The 20426-nt window shown below is 38.7% G+C and overlaps 1 protein-coding gene across 2 annotated transcripts; it reads left to right on the top strand.

The window, feature by feature from the left end:
- The first annotated feature begins 1350 nt into the window (after positions 1–1350).
- LOC115736225 (ADP-ribosylation factor 1) lies at positions 1351–7750 on the top strand. Of its 2 annotated transcripts, none has more exons than XM_030667808.2 (9): positions 1351–1651; positions 1761–1941; positions 2055–2093; positions 2186–2248; positions 4445–4463; positions 5141–5252; positions 6390–6437; positions 6661–6791; positions 7636–7750. In XM_030667808.2, the coding sequence occupies exons 2-9, from the start codon at positions 1839–1841 to the stop codon at positions 7667–7669; spliced, it is 549 nt and encodes a 182-aa protein (XP_030523668.1). In that variant the 5' UTR covers positions 1351–1651; positions 1761–1838; the 3' UTR covers positions 7670–7750. The 2 variants fall into 2 exon arrangements, with proteins under 2 accessions (XP_030523668.1, XP_048134201.1); XM_048278244.1 differs by having other exon boundaries at positions 1351–1678.
- Positions 7751–20426: the final 12676 nt, after the last annotated feature.

Here is a 20426-nt window from a genome sequence, read left to right as displayed (position 1 = left end):
GGTTTGGGGTTTTTCATGGTCAAAAAAATAATTTGGGGTAAATTTGTCACAGGTGTACCAGTTTAGGGTTTTTCATGGTATTAACCCTTTTAAATAAGGGTCCGAAGCGTTTTTATTTTCTCAAATAAAAATCTGATGTGAACATTGTTTCAAAAAAGCACTTGAAGTGTCATCATTATTTCAAAGAAGGGTCCGAACAATAGAATTGTCGTCGTTTGCATTCTCCGATTTTTTTTTTATTTTCTTTCTTTCTTTTGTTTCCCTTTGGGTCTTTCTTTAAAATAATGAGAATACTTCGAGTCTTTTTTTTATTTTTAAATAATGTCTACTTTAGGTACTTTATTTAAAAAAATTAAAAATATTTTAGATTTGGGAAAAATCCAAAAAAGGGCCTGAAGTCCTCTTATTTTTTCAAAAAAGGGCCCAAAGTGAACTATGTTTCAAATAAGCGTCCGAAGTGACATAGTACATTTCAATTGAGGGCCGGGAGTGGTTATAATGTTTCAAAAAAGGGTCCGACACGAAGGGCGTTTTCATCTTTTCACATTTTAATTTTTTTATTAATTTTTTTCTTTTTCTTGATTAAAAAAAAAAAAAAGCTTTGCATAGGCGAGATGGTTGCCCCTCCCGCCCGTGGCCGCCGGCCCACCGCCGGTGGGGGGTCGGCGGGCAAGGCGAAGGCCGGCGGGGTTGCCGGCGACTCCGCCCGGTCGAAGCGAGGGCCTCCGGCCCTCTCCCGAATCTGGGTGAGGCCGGTGGTCCTCGCCCGGATCGAGGACCGCCGGCCGTCGTCCCGTCGTTGGTGGGGAGGTCGCCTAGTCAAGGTGAACTTGGCCCGGTCCTAGGCCATGGCCGGCGACCCCTAATGCGGGCGAGGACCGCCGGCCTCACCCAGATCGGGGAGAGGGCCCGACCCTCTCCCGGTTTTGGCGAGGGCCAGAGGCCCTCGCCACCAGGCTCTTGCCCGCCTACCGCCCTCCGGCGGTGGGACGGTGGCCACAAGCGGGAGGGTTGGCCCTCCCGCTTGTGAACGTATACTTTCTTTTTTTTTTTTTTAAGAAATAGATTACAAAAACTATAATAAAAAAGAAAAAAATTAAATAAGTAAAAAAACTAAAATGTCCTTAAATCATGCTTTTTTTGAGATTTTATGGTCATTTCAAGCTCTTATTTGAAACAGTGTTCACTTGAGACTCTTATTTGAGAAAACATGAGGACTTTGGGTCCTTTTTTGGATTTTTCCCTTCAGATTTTTATTTGGAATTTTTTCAAAAAGAAAAGCTAGAATAAGTACAAACAAACACATGCGTTCGACAAAAAAAGAATGGAAAATACAAATTACATGGAAAATACGATCCAACGGCAAGGAAAATATCGAGCGACGTTAAAGAATTCCACGCCTCCGCGCACAGCGGCTCCTCACTCCCCCTCCCCTTCCCCGGCCCACACGTCGCGGTTCGCGAGGCTGCGAAGGGGAGAGAATCTTGCCCAAAAGAAAGAACAGGCGTACGCAGAAGGGGGAAGCAGCTTGTTTTCGCGCTAAAAAAGCCAGCGATTCGACTAGTTCTACCTGCCGGAACGATTGCGGATTATTCCCTCGCAATCGCGGCCGACCTCGGACGCCGGAGCAGGCCCTCTCCGTAATCTTCAGGCAACCCCCAATTCGCAGATCACTTGTGTACGTTAGGAATTGCAGTCGCCATTGCAAGATCGCGTGCGCTTTGCTGGATTCCACTTCACGGTGCTTCGTTCTTTAGCAGGGAGGAGCAGGGGGTGCTGCTTTTCGCAGATCTGATTCTCCTGATCTCGTTTCATGCTCTGATTCGAGTCGAAGCAAGATGGGGATTCTGTTCACGCGGATGTTCTCGTCTCTGTTCGGCAACAAGGAAGCTCGGATCCTGGTGCTCGGACTCGACAATGCGGGGAAAACCACAATCCTCTGTAGGTTCCTCTGGTTCTGCGGTTACCCTTTTCCTGTTTTGTGGTTTCGTGTGGTGGGTCGGTGTCAGAATTGTTAATTGTGTTTGATGTGGTGATTTGGGTTGTTGCTTCAGATCGCCTGCAGATGGGTGAAGTTGTTTCGACTATTCCAAGTTGGTATCCGTTGTCTTTGCTGTATCTCTGTGTGGGTTTGCCGTATGTGTGGGTGCTAAGAGATGTGTTTGTGATCTTGTATCTTACGCAGCGATTGGATTCAATGTTGAAACAGTCCAGTACAACAATATCAAGTTTCAAGTCTGGGATCTCGGTACGCCAGTTTCTTTTATCCTTTGAAATAATTTTCCGTGTTAACTTCTCCAGAATCATATACGTGTCATGCCGATAGATTCAAAGGATAGAGCGAAGACATTATTCTGAATTATATTAGCTGAGCGACATTGTTTAGTCATTGGATCCATATTGTTATGCTGCAACTTTAGCCATTTTTTGAACTTTGTTTGGGAATTTCTAGAGGAAATGCATATTCATTTTCTTGCTCCTCTTTTTTCATTGTGCTTTAGTTTTTTATGGTTCTTTCCAATCATATACTCTGAGCCCTCAATGCCATTTCAGTGTCTTGTCTGTGGATAAGTAGTAAACCTATCGATATGACACAGAATGCTGATTTGATGGTGAAATTACCAATTCTGATAGTGTTATGTTAGTTAAGATGAGAGCGACAGACTGGATGTAAACATGCCTCTCCATTCAATACCATGAAATAAGGATGAAGTTTGAAAGGTTTCTCGGAGGCCTGTGCGGTGTTTACAGAACTAACTAGATTGGCTTATATTTATCTGATGCATAGTCTTTTATCATAGTGTTGCACAGACAAGCAATAGTAAGAAAGTGTTTTGACAGATTTTGAGATTGCTGAAATGATTATGTTCCATCCTGTTAATTTGTCTTTATGGTTACTTTTCAAAGCATGAGCATGATTTGATCATTCAAATAAAAGGGAGGGTTAGGTCAATCATGTTTAGTGTACAGTATAATTTGTGGACCGCAAATCGTTTGTGCAAATGAAGGGAGAGAGGGAAAATAGGCAATAGAACTGCTCTGTATCAATCCGTATTTTCTCAGTGGCTTTTCTATGGACTGGTAGTTAACATCTGTTATTACCATCCTGTTGACTTTGCGAAAGAGAAGGACGTGTTTGGAAGAGTATGAGAAGTGAGAACCCTGAGAAACAGATTGGTATAGGAGATGTTCTTCATAAATAACGAAATATGTGGATTGCGGTAAATGAGCATTTACATTTGCACTTGCTTAGATGTTTCATGCTGTTAATAATATTGAAACTTATTCTGTTAGATCCAAAGGAAAGCCAACATGTACAAGCGTATGATTCATTTCCTTGACAAGAACATTGAGAAAGGAAGCTAATTGTGGAAAGAGTTGACACCACTGTTGCTAGTCCTGTCATCTCTTTCCGGAGTCTAGGCTATTAGTGCCATTGACTTCTTATGGTAACTGGATAATTGGTTTTGACATTTGAATCGGAATTAGAAACATGATTATTGGGGGATAAGGACAGCACAAGTGCCGTAATTTTCGTACAACGCTTACTTGAGTACCATAACTTATGTACGGTGCTCATTTAATTGCCATAACTCCTTTTTCGATCACTTGAGTGCCTAATAACTTTTAATTGATCACTTAAGTGCCATAACTTTTTAAAAACATTCACCACAAGTGCTATGCCACGTCAGATTTACGCGCTTGGGTGAATGTTTAGAAAAAATGGCGCTTAAGTGATCGATTGAAAGTTATGGCACTCAAGTGAACATTTTTTAGATGTTAAAGGCACTTAAGTGATCGAAAAAAAATTTATGTCAATCAAGTGAGCGCCATACGAAAGTTATGGCACTTGTGCTGTAGTTATCCCTGATTATTGGAATAAGGAATGGAAGTTTAAGATTCGTAAACTGTCTACTTACAAAAAAAAGGAAAGAGGTGACGCATATTTCTATTTAATTTTGAATTGCATGGGCAGATGTTTTAACTTTCATTGACCTTGTACGAGCACACAGAAAGATAATATGTTCCTTGTTTATTTGTCAGGATATGACTTGCTTGCATTCTGTCAACTCTACTGGCTATTGTGAGAGCTTGTGTGTTCGTGTCTAGCGTCCCTCCTGCCTTACCAGTTTTTGATCTCCATAGTTCTTTCAAATATGGTCTTCAGTGTTCTTCATAGAATGTTGTGGCTGGTGCTTGTTCTTAAATTCTAGAGTTCTATAGTTCAGTTTCTACACTTCCCCTCCTCATACTTTCCTAGCCAAAATGAGAAAGGACCATGAGAACCATCAATACATCATTGGGGATGATTACTTTGTTAATGATGATCTTGTGCTTTTAGTATATTTCATGCTTTATATAGAGAAACATTTGCTTAATGGTTTCTATGAGGCAAATTAGGTTTCCTTTATGCTGATGGTACTGTTTTTGTGTGTTGATTCAGGTGGGCAAACAAGTATCAGGTAACTGCTGCATTTGTACGGTTACTCTTTTTTAAGCTGATTGAATTTATAGGAGATTCTGAATTTATTCTTGTTACTCTGTTGTTTTTTTTGGAATTGTTGCTTACTTGTCAATGTAGAAGGTCTGTGCTGATCCTTACTCATACAGAAGCATGATTTACGAATGTTAGACAATAGATATTGTTTGTGTGGATGGCACTTTCATATGCGAGATCCATAATTTTAAAGATGATCTGGCTGGCAACACCAAAGAGTGGTTAAGTAGTTTTGGAACTAGAACTCCTGGTTTTGGAATTATAAAATATAATTGATGAAGATGCGCGTTTTGCTAAAATAGGGGAAGTGAAATCTCTGCTTTTTGAATATAGTCACTGGATAATAGAAAGGACAGATAACCTATTTGTCTTTTGCTGATGTATGGTATATCTGCATCGAGCAAATTAGATTACCATGGCTTTTACATTCATTGAACTTCTTTAACTTTTAGATATTATAATGTCTCTGTTTTCTCTTCTTAGATTGAAATACGCCAAAAGCTATATCCTTGTGCCATCTGCTTATATTCTTAATCACGTCTCTAGCATTTGTGATTTCGTCAATACTTGTTTAAGAATTGTTTGGTATATCATTGCCTTATCAATTCTCTTTATAAACACCCAAAATTATGACCTGTCCAGGCCATATTGGAGATGCTATTTTCCTAACACTCAAGCCATCATCTATGTGGTTGATTCAAGTGACACCGATAGGCTTGTGATAGCAAAAGAAGAATTTCATGCTATCTTGGAGGTATCCCCTCTTCATTTTTTGGGATAAATGCATGGAAAGTACATTCCTTGTTTAGTTAATTTCCATTTGAGTTTGTTAGAATTTTGCAAGTATGTACATATAGTTAAGTATGTCAATCAGTGGGTATATTGAAATTTATGAAAATGCTAACGCGGACTGACATTGACAACATTTGTTGACACATCATGTTTGATTCAGTACCCAACTAGTAATTTTGGTGAGTTTTTCTAATCACACACAATTACCACAAAAAATGAAAAAAATTAGAACACAAAGAAATTCGAAGTCAGCTTACGGCATGATGCAAAGAAAGAAAAGATGGCATACAGGCTTGCATCCATCTGCATGGGGAATGGGTAAATAGAGAGAGCTCTCATTCTGACAAAAGCTGAGTGCATGTAACTGATTGTTCTTCTTTAGGGACTTTTGGTGCATAATAGCACGTGTCCAAAGTTGAAGTGCATTGACCTTGTTTCCTTAGGGTTAGGAATGGCTATGCAATAGACCTTTCCAAGAGATTCTTTTTTCTTTTTCTTTGCAAAAGCAAACTTAGAAAATTTTTGTTTTACCATTTTGGAGAAAATTACATCCAAATGCATGATTTTGGTGATTTAAATCTTAGTAATCAGTCAAACGTGCCACGAGGGAATTTGTGGTCAATGTTGTCCATGTCAGCATTTCAAGGCGATCGTCAGTATGGTTTGACAGTTCAGTAACAATTTCAGAAAAAACTTTAGTCTCAGGTTCTAGTATGGAAATATAAAAAAATACATGCACTTCTCTCTTGCGTATTATAACAGTTAGAAGGAGTCACAAGGATCATTTATGAAGTTTTTTCGTATTTTCAGCCCATGATAACTCAAAACATGGCAAATCCAGCTTATAGTCAGTCATCTTATATTGAACAGCTTAACAGTGGCCCATGTCTGAGGCTTCATAAGTTTTTGTTACCAAATTTGCGAAGTTTGCCAGTGAAAAGTTGTAGCTTAGACCCTATATCTCAGAACGGTGAATCTCAATTATCCAAGGCCATTTTGCTTTTGTCCATCTTGGTGGAATTGACAACTCCTCATTTATGGATCTTTAGGATCTTACCAACTTCTTGCATCTCTTCTAACAGTTCTAGTGTTTTGGCAGGAAGAAGAGTTAAAAGGGGCCGTTGTCCTGATTTTTGCTAACAAGCAGGTGCTACTTTATTTATCTTCTAGTGAATTGCAATTGCGAATAATATTTGAATTTATATGCACCGTGTAATTTCAGCGCTCATCAACATCTAAAGCTTTTCTCTACTCACGAACTGGAGTTTACTTAACGAATCACTTTCACAATTCTTGAACATTCCTGTTTGCTCGTCTTCCTCTTTCTTTTGCCCTTGGGTTTCTTCTGATATTCACTTCGGTCTTCCCAGGATCTTCCTGGAGCGCTTGATGACGCTGCAATAACTGAAGCATTGGAGTTGCATAAGATTAAAAGTCGCCAATGGGCTATCTTTAAAACTTCTGCTATTAAAGGGGAGGGCCTTTTTGAGGGCCTCGACTGGTAAGCCAATGTAGCCAAATTGATTTTGGTTTGCAAGCTTGGTTGACTGAGTAATCGAAGTTTAATATTTTCATATATGTTTTCAATGCATAAAGCTGGATGCTTCCTTAGAAGGTCCGTCAATGTATTACGATGTATGGCTAACAGGTCAACCGCAGTTCAATCAATTCCTAGCAGACCTCACATGATTCCCCTGATACTTCTATAACGGGTCACTGCGTATTTCATGTCTCGAGTTAAGATTTTCCTTGTAGGACCTAAGGCAAAGTGGTGACGAAAGGTCTAACTTGTACAAATCTTTCCATTATAACTACTAAACAACCTGACCAAAAAAAATAAATAAATAAAACTACTAAGCAATCTGACAAAAAAAAAAACAAAGAATAAAACTACTAGGCAATCAGCTCATATCCTGATCACGTGAATACCTATCTATTTTTAGGGGTGAATTGTATCAGCAATGGCCAACTTGTCTTTGTTCTCTCAGTTTTGTCATGCAGCTTCAAGAGGAAACTTTCTTTATGACGTTTTCTTCATCAGTTTCTCTTTCTCTTTGGAAATAGGGCGTACATTGATTTGTGAGTGCTCTATGTGTGTGTGAGGGCTCTAGGATTTTCCAAAACTTATGTGAATGAGCTAAACCCAATTTCACTGTGTCTACAATCATCATGAGACACTTCATATCCTGTGTGGTTGGTCTTCGATTAATATCTGATGTTTTTGTGGGTATCATCTACTTTTTTGCATATTTATGTATTGAATCTGCTTTGTCTTGCTTTTTGCTTAAGGAGCAGTTAGCACTTCTCTGAGGGCTAATGCTGATATTCGCTTTGCGTGTGTTCAGGTTGAGTAATACACTGAAGTCAGGAGGAGGCTAAGGTCGATTATGGGTTGTCGGGATATGAAATTCAGCGAGTGCGAGCATGAAGTAGAAAGGGTTTAGTCTCCACTTGGTTAAACTTGGTGATTGAGTTTGACATTCATCCACTCAAATGATATAATCTGATGTACCGATTTTAGGGATTTTTGGGTGACTTACTCTCGAGAATTGTGAATTTTTCATCCTGCACATGAACAAATGGCCCTCACTTTTCAGTTTTTACATCTTTCCTTTTAAATAGAACGGTTTTTTTTTTTGTTGCCCTTCGCCTCTTTGTGAGGCCCTTTTTCTTCCGAATGCTTCTCTCTTCAGACTTTGGCATTTTTAAGTTCAGGTAAAGTGCTCTTTAGGTCACTCAATCTTCATCCTTTTTCATCAACCGTTTCAAGTTTTAACTCATTGAAAATTTGAGGTGGTGGTCTGCGTGGCTTGTTTTACTATTGTTTCAATCTTAATTGATGCGGCATCTTAAGTATGCAATGATATTTATGAAATGTAAAGAGTGCTGAATGACCTAAACTATCTATAGCCGTCTGACCTACACTGAAATTCATGAAGTTGACTGCTTACAAACAAGGTTTATTTCATTCACACTCATCCAAAGTGGTAATTTTGCGGTATCCAATCGATTAAAGTACTGTCCCATTAGCTGCTACATTAGATTGTCAACGTAATTTCTGTCGCCAGGAGGTCCAGCTACGATTGACTTCATTGGAAGTTGAAAGTTGAAGTCAAAGCAAAGTCGAGTAACGCATTTGTTGAGATTGAGAGACCAGTCTGGAAATTGTGTCAACAGATGAGTAAACTGTAGATTGGTCGAGACGGACCAACTAAATCGAGAACCGGCCAGACCAGATTGAATCGGCCGATTTGGTCTGGTTTTTGGGGCCTCCAGTCTGGTTCCAGTTCCAATTTTATGGGGCTGATTACGGTCGGTTGGTAATTTTTTTTTAAACTTCTTAAATGTAAACCTAGACCTAGTACCAGCCAACGACTCAACGGCAGCAACAGCCTCACGCGCACGCCTCTCTTTCCCTCTTTCACAATCACGATTCATATTGACAATTTCATCAATGGTTGAAGCACAGCGCCGATTCCATCAATTTACAGCCGAGCTGTCTTTTGGAAGATACTCTTGGAGGGACTATGGGTGCACTTTCGGTATGTATGGAGATGTGATTTGGCTGAGTTTCAAGCTCACATATAACCCTAAGCTTTTTCATATCATATTGCTGATCTTTCAATGAAAGGATAGTAAATGAATTATTCATATTTGGAAAATCAGTTTCCCCACCGGTTTCATTGGACCGCCCGAGAATCGGATTGCATCGATCGGTTTGGTTCCTAGACCCCGAAACTGGGAATCGGCCTTTGGTCTGGTTCCCTGTTCTTGGGTGGGGTCGGACCGAACCGAAAACCAACCACCCTAGCAATCTAAGTATGTTTCTTTCAACCAAACATTGGTCAAGTTTGCTGTTAGGAAAACAAGTGATTTTGAGTTGGATTCCAACGGTTTCCCTCTCCTTATCCAGAACAAAATGTCCAGGAGTATAAATTTGGTAGGAATGATGGTTGGGGAATAGGGGGCAGATAGGAGGTCCGCCGTAAATGGATAGATTGAGGGGAGGTGTTATAGCAAGCCTACAGGATTGGCGCAATTGGTTGAAGGGAGGTGATCGAGGCTACTTGTACTGGTAAAAGATTTGGGGGAAAAGTACAAAAAAAAAAAAAAAAGGTCTCAAACATATTGATGCCACTCCAATCCTAAATATTTTAATTGAATCAACTTAGTTAGAAACATATTGTATTTATACCAATTGAGTCCATTCGGGCAATTTTAGCTGAAAATTGATAATAAAGACGTCGGCCGTCCTACGTTAGACAATCGACGCCGACGTGGACAAATTTTATAATTTTTAAATATGTTTAATTATTTGTTCTTTTCTTTTTTCTTTTTATTTTGTTTTTTCCATTTTGGCCGACCCGGCTGCTTGGGTGAGGATCCCGCACCATCGTTGGCCGCGGGGGAGGGCCACTAAGCCCTAGCCAGAGGCCACGAGGGCTCATCGCTCGTTGGTTCTTGCAAGGGCTCGACCCTCGCGACCGGGCGAGGACCAACCTCCCCGGGACGATGGTTGCCCTCGCCGGTGGCCCGATCTAGCAAGGGCTTGGCGGCCCTTGCCCATGGCTAGTGATAGCCTAGGGCCCTCGCCCAAGTAGCTAGGCCAGCGAGGGCTGTCGTTAACCTCGCTAGCCAAAATGAAAAAAAGAAAAGAAAAATAACAAGAAAAAAGAAAAGACAAAATAAGAAAAGTTCAGAAAAATATTTAAAAATTATAAATTTATTTACGTTAGCGCCGGTCGTGCCATAAATTAGTCAGAGATTTCTGATTAAAGTTGGTTGGATTGGTTCAATTGATATTAATGCAATAAGTTTATGAATGAATTGGTACCAATTCAATAAACTTATGATTTTTTGGGTACTTTTCCCAAGATTTGGACTTTCAAAATTCAGAGGACTTGCAAGGTATTTTCGGGGTCTTTCACGTAACCAGGCCTTTGATCCCGTGCTCCCACGATGTATAACAAAACGCGATGTGCGGGGAGTGCATTCATCGTGCTGGTGGCAACAGTGAAGGTTAAAGATCTAAGTCGCGTAGAGTTGGGGAGAGTCGCGGCCTCGGCGGTGGCGGAGTCGATTGCAAAGGGAACACGGTTGCGGGCCTTGCGGCGATAGTGCTGTAGATTGGATTGTTGAAGGACGATCAGATTTAATGTATTTGATTGGTGCATCATACTGAAAATTGTATCAGGAATTTTGATATTCAGGCCCCATGAGTTTCACGGAAAATGAACGGTTTGAAAAAACATTTTCCTTAAAATTATCACTTGTAACACTTAAAATAATTATTCTGTGAAAAAAAATATTGTCATTAACGACGACAATTTAGGTCTAAATATTTTTCGTTCATTCATTTTTATAAATGATTCAAACGACTTTTCTTAAGAAAAGCATTTTCCAGATCATTTGTTTTTTGGGAAAACAAACAAATCCTAGTTATCTATACTCTCTCATTATTGGAGAAAAAAAAAAAAAGAATCTTTTTCGGTTCCTGATTTAGACCGATCTAATTTAGAGGTTTTGGCAATTTTCAAAAATATATCGGTTTGGTCCGGCCCGGACGGTTTGGACCAAATCGATTATTCCCAATTTTAAACTTGTGGAATTTAGTATAGCCCAGAATTAGCTGGTAAGGTCTCGTCCAATTCTCAGGACGGTTTGATCCGATTCTCATGCACACCCCTTGCTGCTGCATGTGGCGAACTAACTAACGTGAAGCTCACATAAGGTTAATCAGATTTGTTAGGCTCACATGCAAACGAATCATTGGAGATTTTTCCCTACTTTTGACTCGCCAATCTGATCTTTCTCGTACGTATTCCAGCTCAGCACGGACCCACGACAACTCCTTCCTCCTCGCCAATGAAATTTGTCCCATATCCATTCAAAGTTGCTCGGAAGCATCCACGTATCCTATCTTCCTGCGTCCGAATCTGTCAGCATATTTAGTTGGATCCATATTCACTCAAAAGTTTAAGATAATGTGTTATGGGTCAAGTAGAATATATTAATGCTCAATACAACAACAATTATCCGATTGTGAAGCTTCTTTAACACAACTCACACTTTTATGCTTACAGATTGATCCAATTACTTGCACTAGGAAGCACAATTTCTAAAACCAAGAAAGCCCCAACTGAGAAACAGTTCAGTGTTCAGTGATTCCGGAGTCATTTGACTACAGCGACGACGTTTTTCCGAACATATCAAACCACCGATTCCTCGGGCGGGCCATGAGAAACTTTCAATGTCCATTAATAAGGGTGTCCTAGATTGGACTGGGACAGGAGACGCTGATCGTCATCAAATTATGCACCCCTTCCCGTGGGCACAACATGCCTGAGATTTATTCCCGAGCTAGGCGATTTCGAATACCTTACGTTGTAGTCAAATTTACCACTTGGCTCTCCAAGCGTGCCGATCTCGAGAGTCATGGTCTTCACATGTTGCTCCTTCAGTGTCTGCTGGATGGGAGTGAACATTCGTTCGATCACAGCGAAGTCTGAGTCTAAAAACGTGAGTAATCTAGATAAGAGAGCTTCGCAAATCGATGACCGTAGAAGAAATCCCTGTAAAGATCAAGTCTCATCAGGTTGACCAACTTCTCTGTCCCCGTAAAGATCAAGCCTCATAAAAATGGGCGTATGACTGAATTGGTACAATTGCAATAGATTTAAGACTTTTTTTTTGGTAATTCTCCTCAGAATCAAGTGGTCATAACCCATAACTGACCTTCAAAGACCTGAGAACCCAACTCTCCATTGATCCTTAGGAGTTTCGGTCCTTCGCTTGAACGTATCGAACTCGTTAAGGGCATTTTTCATTGTGTATGGCCGTGACTCCTCTCGTAGCTCTAGTTTCCGCATTTAGTCGCAATCTTATGTACCAATCAGGCAATCTCCTTGAACAGAGCTTGGCGAAAAGACTCAAATGAGAGCAATTAATTTCGCACGAGTCGGGAAATTTAATACGTCATTAACCTATGGAAATAAATGTTGATAAATCAGTAACAATATTGGTACTTTCAGAAAAATCAAATCAATGTTGGTAATTTCGTCTAACAGATAGTAACTTTGACACGTGGTAAGTGTAACAAATAAATATTGTTGAGTTATCGGAGTTATTTGAAATTTCGAAACAATCCAAGAAATGTGGATATGTTGACTCACATGAAAATAGAGTGGACTCAAATAAGAGTCGGCAATTTTCTAAAAAAGCAGTTATTTTAACAAATTGGTGAGTTGCGTAAATACATATTGGTAAGTTAATGAAATAGTTGGTAATAGAGATGGCCGGTTCCGGTTCCGATTCGGAATCGGCCCTTGAGAATTCCGGTTCCGGGCCGGTTCCGGTTTCGGGCCGATTCCTTCCGATTCCTTTTTTAATTTTAATTTTTAAAATAATAAAATAAACATAATAAATTATAAATTATAAAATATAATCAAATTGTATATTGTAATAAAATGTGGGGAAAAAAGAGAAAGAGGAGGAATGGGTTTGAACTTAATGAATTATCATTAAACGCCTACCTATCTTCTTGGGGATAGAAGAATAAAAACCTATGTAGTTTTTTTACCTTTGATAACCCCAATTTACCTCATCGTCAATCGTCGCTACCCGTTGTGGTACCCGTGGCGGTAGTATCTCCACAATTCTCGCTAAAAAATTCGTGTTCTCTATCCAGCTCTTGGTGTCGAAATTTCGCCCTCGTCCAATCATCGACACAAGCTTGAGCTTCCACAAACTCCGGGCTTAATCTTGAACGGCGAGAGTCCAAAACTAATCCTCTAGTGCTAAATGTTTGTTCAACTGCAACTGTTGAAGAATGGATTGCTAATATCCGGCGAGCGATGAGGGCGAGAACCGGGTAATCGATTTGGTGACTCTTCCGCCACTTTAGGATTTCGAAATCTGTACTATGTTACGTATCACGAAATTCAAATTGAGTGGTTAAATATTTTTCTAATTCAGAAATACTAATTGTTGCCCCTTTTTATTTTTTTTGCATACTCTTGAGCATATTATACTCTCTAGTAAGTGAACTACCACATTCGCTATGTGAGACAATAGATTGTAAAGATCCAGAATCACTTAAACCATATCTACTATAAAATTCTCCATATAATACTACTATAGATTCTTTAACATCTCCTTGTATATTTGAAATATCTATTGAATCTTCCAAATGTAAACAATCATGATAATACATATTCAAATAATCTAGTAAACCGTCTAATTTAATACGTGGATAAAAAACAATACAAACTAAATATATAAGAGGAATTTGCAAATAATAATGCAACCATTTTTCTCACATTACTAAAATAGTTCGAGCTAATTCAGTATCATTTTCATATTCACTAAAAACACTACCAATATTAACACACTCTATTAAAAATAAATGTGTAGTAGGATAATAAATACCAAATAAAGTCTTAGTAGCATCATTAAAAATTTTCAAAAAATCTAAATTTTTTTTACAAACGTCCCAATGTTGCGGAAGTAAAGTAATTTCGGGAATATTTTGTGAAATAAACATACATAATAAATCTTTGTAATCAAAAGTTTGCCGAAGCAACTTGTAGGTAGAATTCCAATGAGTTGGAATATCTTTTGGAAATCTTCTTGCCCTTCTCCCATGTTGTTTACAAAATTTTTCCCATGATTTCATAAAATGGGGACGACTCCATAAAAATTTAATTGCACTCTTTATTGGGGCGAGAGAAGTGTCAAGAGTTCGTAAACCATCATGTACACATAAATTTAAAACATGGCAAGCACATCTAATGTGAAAAAATTGTCCGCCAAAAGTGGGTTTGCAAATATTTTCTAATTCGGGAATAGAAGCGGTATTTACAGCGGCATTATCAAAATCAATTGAAAATACTTTATTTATCAAATTATATTCTTCTAAAACTTGTCTAATTATTCTATAAATATTATGAGCCGAATGTCTTTCATCAAAAACTCGAAATGCAATAAGTCTTTTTTGAATGGTCCAATGTCACCTATCCAATGATACATGACACCCATATAAGAATGAATTTGCCAAGGATCACTCCAAATATCGCTACGTTTATGCACACGTCCATTGAATTTCGCAAAAAATTTTGCTAAAGATTTTTTTCCTTTTTTATAAAGATGAAAAATTTCGCGTTTAAGAGTACTTTTTGGAATAGTTGATGCTTGCGGAACCAACGCAGTATTTATCAAATATTTCAAATTAAAATTTTCACTAGTATTAAACGGAACATGATCAAGGGCAACATATTCAGATAATGTTTGTTTATAAAGTGTATCGGTGTAATGGAATAAAGGATGAGGATTAGAAGTGGCGTACCTGGAAATTTGTCGTTGCGTATTGTCGATCCCCACTTGCGTTGGATGTTTTTTCGTCGGATGCCGACAGAATGTTCCGTAATCGTCTCCTTTCGTAAATTTATATGTTTGCGAACAATATTTACATTTTATATTATACTTACCTTCGCCTTCATCACGTACCTTGTCGAAGTGTAGCCACAAGTCGGATGTACTATCTCAGCCCTTCCATTCCGGCTCATTTGCCATTGACGTTTCTTCGACACCGGTAGGAGGATGAAGACTTTCTTGTGTTGGGATGTGCTCGACGTTCGGAATGAGGACATAGTTGATATTATCGTTGTTGTCTTCCCAACATGCATACTCACGAGAATCATATTGAGGAATGGGATACTCGGAATCTCCCATAGTCATTTTGCCCTTGTCGGCATTTACGCTTCCACTTGCCATTTTTGAGAAAATTGATCCGAAATTCGATTGAGAGAATTGAGGCGGGATTGAGAGAATTGAGTGAATTGAGAGGATTTGAGAGAATTGTTTAGAGGATTTGTGAGAAAAATGAAAGGAGGAGGATAAGTATTTATAGGTAAGAATTAAATTTTTTTTTTTTTTTTACCAACGGCCAAAATTGGCCGTTGTCCGCACTACACGACCAATTGGCTGTCTGTGCATGCAAACGGCCCGGGGCAGAGAGCCCTTGGGCTCTCTGCCCTGCCGACCCATTATTATTATTATTTTAAAATAATGGGTCGGAACCGTGAGCCCCGGTCAACGGGCCGGTTCCGGGCCCAAATGGCCATGCCTAGTTGGTAATTTAACACAATCAAGTATCTCTGGGCATATCTTCAAAAAAAAATGTTTTTAACTTGCTGACGTGTTGCCAACTAAATAAGTTGCCAGTCAAAATTTTATTACCAATGGAATTTTGACAATTCTCAACGCTTTTTGACATTTTACCATTATGGAACAATGTTCCAATTTTACCCCTCCAAAATGGTATAGGAACTAAAGTTGGGAAATTGTGTTTGCAGCCCGCTAACCTAACTAGGCGGCCTCATCAAGAACTGTCTTGATCATAACTCATCAATGCCCGAGCTCGTCGCGTCAGTTTTTTTTTTTTTTTTAGAGTGGTCCTATTCTATTTTATTTTATAAGCCACCGTGTATGCTCGTCGCGTTAGTTTGAAATTGCGCAAACCTTATCTATTAGAATGATGGCGCACAGTTAACGTGCAACATCCCACAATCTAACTTGGGCTAAAGTTAGTTCATGGCTCATTGACGGTCGCACTGCATTGAAACTTTGTCCTGCTAATTCGAGATTGCGTGAGACATATCTACCCATATACAAGCCCATCGTGCGGTATTATTAGTGATGGGGTTTGTTTGACCCAACAAAATTAAACAGAGAAGGATTCTAGAAGTGCTAAAATTAGTATATGAAGCTCATTTTAGTGTCAAAATTTTTTGCCATCTCACTTAAATGCAAAAAAAAAAAAAAAAAAAGTTCCCTTAAGTGCGAATGACATAGCATTTCAGTAAAAAAATATACATGGCATTTATAATTAAAAATTTTAGTGCAATGACACTTTTAAAAAAGTAGTCCACGTGGCAATTTTTTTTGTTTTGAAGTTCAGTCCACCTAGACTTTTAGACTTAAAAAATAAGTTAATTTTTATATAAAAAAAAATAAATAAGCTTAAAAAAAAAAGAATGTATGTGATAGGCGAGGGTAGCTGGCCATTCCCCACCCTCACCGGTCATTGGTGGGGCAGCGGCGGTGGTGAGGGCGACGCCACTAGCAACCCTTCTCCTCCCCCTCCCCCCCTCTTTAATTTTTTTAGTCTTTCTAGTTTGTAGCTTATTTTTTAAATTTTAGCTCATTTTATTGTTGACTGGGATCCTGCGGCGAGCCATGTAGGATTATGATAATAATAAAAGAATGCCACGTAAGGTTGCCGGTAAAACTCACCAGAGTTAGAACTCAAATAATATTTTTTATAAAAAAAATTGGCACTTTAAAATAAATTTGGCACCAAAGTGACTGTCGTACATAAAATTTGAAACTTTTGACATCCTTATGCCAAAATTAAACTTTCAAAGGAAGGTCAATTGTCTTCTGTAAAGTCCAACAAAATAGTAGTGGAAGTCTCAGTTTGTGGAGCTTACATAAAAGTTCTCAATCTAATATCCAAAAAAATCCTTAACTTTAGCATTTGTCCCCATTATATTCAAAACTCTTTTTGTCTAAAAAAAACCCAACTTTTACTTTTGTCCTAGCTTGATACCTAAAAAACCCCAAGTTTAACATATGTTTCAATTATATCCAAAACTTTTTTTGCGTCTCACAAAAAACTTTGAATTTTTACTTTTGTCCTAATTCTATCACCGTCAGCCTTACATTTATAATCACCGTTACTTAACCTTACGTGACTTGAATTTTCTCATCGAACTTACCAATGAATATTCCAAATTCAAAAATAGCAGGTTTTAGAGACAATGACATTTGAAATCGTTCGTCTAAATAATCGGATCTCCAAGTCTAGCCATTCTTTGGGCTGTTGAGTCTTGAGAGAATTTGAAACGCGCCGTCTTGAGTGGCTTTGTATCTCTTGGTAATGTGTAGGGAAAGTAGACAACAGAAGAGAAGCTGGAGGTTTTTTCATGTCAGCTTTGTTAAAATGTAATTTATTAAGGGTGTGAAAATGCCACATAGGATTAATTAACAGTAATTATAAACAGAAATCTAATGGTCGTAGAATTGGGACAAAGTAAAAGTTGGCGATTTTTTATGAAACAAAAAAAAAAGATATAATTGAGCCAGATACTAAAGTTGAGATTATTTTTTCTTTTTCTTTTTTGTATTAGGCTAGTAGAACCGGGACAAAAGTAAAAGTTGGGAGTTTTTTATTAGACAAAAAAAAAGTTCTGTATATAATTGGGACAGATAATAAAGTTGGAATTTTTTTTTTTTTTTTTGGTATTAGGTCAGAAGTTCTCTATCCATTGTTTCATAGTCGTTACATGTGTCACGTGAGATCTAATTGGTGTCTCAAAATATCTAAACTAAGGAAGCCAAAAATAAAATTTTATGGCAATACACGATCCAAATATTTTGTGATTAAGGTTTACACACGTTTTCAACTTGAATAGAAAAGTGAAATTTGACATTTGGATATCAGTTTGCGAACTGTCCCTTTGGATCCCCAACCGGCATGAGTCGCTAGATGTTGGTTAGTTAGATGGAAGATTTCTGCCAACTATCTTCAGCAATTGCACCTACCCCTTAATTTCTATCTACCACCTCCGAACCCTAGAAGTCTAAAATCTAAACGTGCTATATACCCTCGTTTGGGCATATCCTTTAGCCAATAAACATGCTCTACATATTAATATCTCGCATCGCTTGATAGCGAGATTTATATCATCTTTGCATACATTCGACCTTCATTCATCTATTAGGTTAAGCTTTTGGGATGGATATTCTATTTATAGTGTCAGAGCCGGATCCCATCCCTTTCACGTATGCATTCACTCTGTTAGTTAAACTACACGTGCCACCACATCTGTTGACAGTAGGTTTTATATGGTGGACTTTCTAACATCTACCATCCCTCCAAAGCTTTATTTTGTAGACTCATTTTCATCCAACTAGATGTAGATTTCGTGGCTCACTAATGATGGTCCAAGGATTATTCGATTCCAATTCCTTAATCTCATTTTTGCATTGCATCTTTCCAATGTCTATACTTGATTGCCTCACTAAAGCATAATCGGTTGAAATCCGATCATAATTACCGGTCTCAATCATTGAACAAACATGACCGTTTGGTTTTATTGGCCTTTGCCTTTCTCATTGTTTTGACATCTTGATCAACATGGGATTCACTTTGCGCTCTGTGATCAATTTCACGTCCTTAGGTTTTGCCAATTCATCACAATTATCATCCCAAAATACAGTAGGTGTAGGACTTTCGAGAACATGGTTATGATCCACGTTTTCTTGACAAGACAAAATACTTCATGAGATTGTACACGTTTAGCGGCTTGTACCCTCTTGCTTTCCAAACTATAAACTATATAACCTATTTTTTAGGGGCAAAATCACCCAATTATCATAAACATATTGTACAAATGTCAATTCAGTTCTAAACTTCCAATTCCGCCAATGTGCTCCTCAACCTTTGTACTATATTCTAATGTAGTCCTCCCAAACAATTTTCATCGAAAATCGAGGAGTGTGGTGATCCAATCATCATCGGTTGTATTACATGACATACTGCAATGTCAGCGGTTTTCGACAAAAATTGATCGGAAAGACTATATAGGAATTTCGCGCAAAAGTTTAGGACTTAATGGCAAAATTGGAATTTTAGGATTAAGTTGGCATACATGCGATAAATTTAGGATTAATTGGGCAATTTCCCATAAATTGAGGATATCCAAGGTAAATACATATTTGTCCTCTCTATGATCATATTTTCATAATCTGACTTCTTGTTGAATCGCCTTGCATATGGTGATCCCCCATCTAAGGATCTATTCGTTACATGGAAAATGAATAATTTGAAAAATATTTTCGTAAAATTGATCTCTTGTGTCCCTTACAGAAATAAATTAACAGAAAATATTTTCATTGTCAACGAAAATGTTTAGACATAAATTGTTGTCAACAATGAAAAAAAAATCTATGCACTAATCATCAAATTGTTTTTAGGAAAATGTTTTCCAAGTAAATTCATTATGCGTGAAATAAACAAAGTCTAACAGTTGACTTAGATATCTTTTTACTAAATAGACAACATTAAATAGGCACTCTTTTTAAGCTCTTCACAAACAGGGAGATCTTTTATTCTGGCATCCCAAGGAAAGCATCCGTCCAAGACTTCTACTCCTCCGTTTGGCAACCGTCTCAAATGTTGACCACATACACGAATTGGCCAGAACCAGGTATACTCTTGGTGGAAAATAGAGAAGATCGATCGGTGTGGAGAGGAAATGCGTCGGGCATTTTCACGGTGGCCTCGGCATGGGAGCTCATTAGGCCTAGAGGAAGGGTAGTTCCTTGGCACACTTTCATATGGGATCAATCCTTCGCCCCAAGATACGCCTTTCTCTTATGGATTATCACTCTCAATTGGCTGCCAACACAAGTCATGTTACTCAACTACCACAGAATCTCGGAAGGTGTCTGTGCTTTACGCCAGGTGAGACTGGATTCCATCAATCACTTATTTTTTGGATGCACAATCACCAGCCAGCTAGCCCTTTTCTAGGCGTCCAAATGCAACATCAACTAGCAAAACCGGCCGTGGCATGACTTCCTTCATTGGGTTGTGCAGAGGTTCGGAACTCAGAGTTTCCATCACCGGATTATTCGGTTCTCCCTTGGGGCACTATGCCATATTATTTGGTCGGAAAGAAATGATATTCTGTTTAGACATAAGACCTTTTTCATCCCAGGAATCACTAAGCATATCACCAAGCTCGTGAGGGACAAAGCTCTCACCTTTGGACATGTTGAAGACAACTCTTCCAATCGGCGGTTACAGGCTAACCGGGGTATTTCCTCTTCAATCTTCCAACCCGGAAGACTAGTTTAGGCTGGTCCCCTTTTTGCTAGCTGGTTACTCCGATGGGGTACTTGTGTTGTTTTTCTTCCTTATTGCCTGGTTGTATATAGTGCCGGTTGCTTAGTAGTTGTTTTACCTTTAGTGGTTTTTTGCTTGGCCGTACACCTTTGCACCCGTGGTGACATACCTATGTAACCTTGGGTTCGAAGTTTTTGTGTTCGGCCTACCATCTCTTGTAAGTAT

This window comes from Rhodamnia argentea, chromosome 4 (assembly GCF_020921035.1).
Source record: "Rhodamnia argentea isolate NSW1041297 chromosome 4, ASM2092103v1, whole genome shotgun sequence".
NCBI lineage: Eukaryota > Viridiplantae > Streptophyta > Magnoliopsida > Myrtales > Myrtaceae > Rhodamnia > Rhodamnia argentea.
This window is presented reverse-complemented; position numbering and strand designations above follow the sequence as displayed.

Coding starts and splice junctions, on each gene's coding strand:
- LOC115736225 (XM_030667808.2), top strand. CDS start 1,839: ATGGGGATTCTGTTCACGCGGATGTTCTCGTCTCTGTTCGGCAACAAG. Junction 1,942..2,054: donor GGGGAAAACCACAATCCTCT/GTAGGTTCCTCT, acceptor TTGTTGCTTCAG/ATCGCCTGCAGATGGGTGAA. Junction 6,438..6,660: donor TGATTTTTGCTAACAAGCAG/GTGCTACTTTAT, acceptor CGGTCTTCCCAG/GATCTTCCTGGAGCGCTTGA.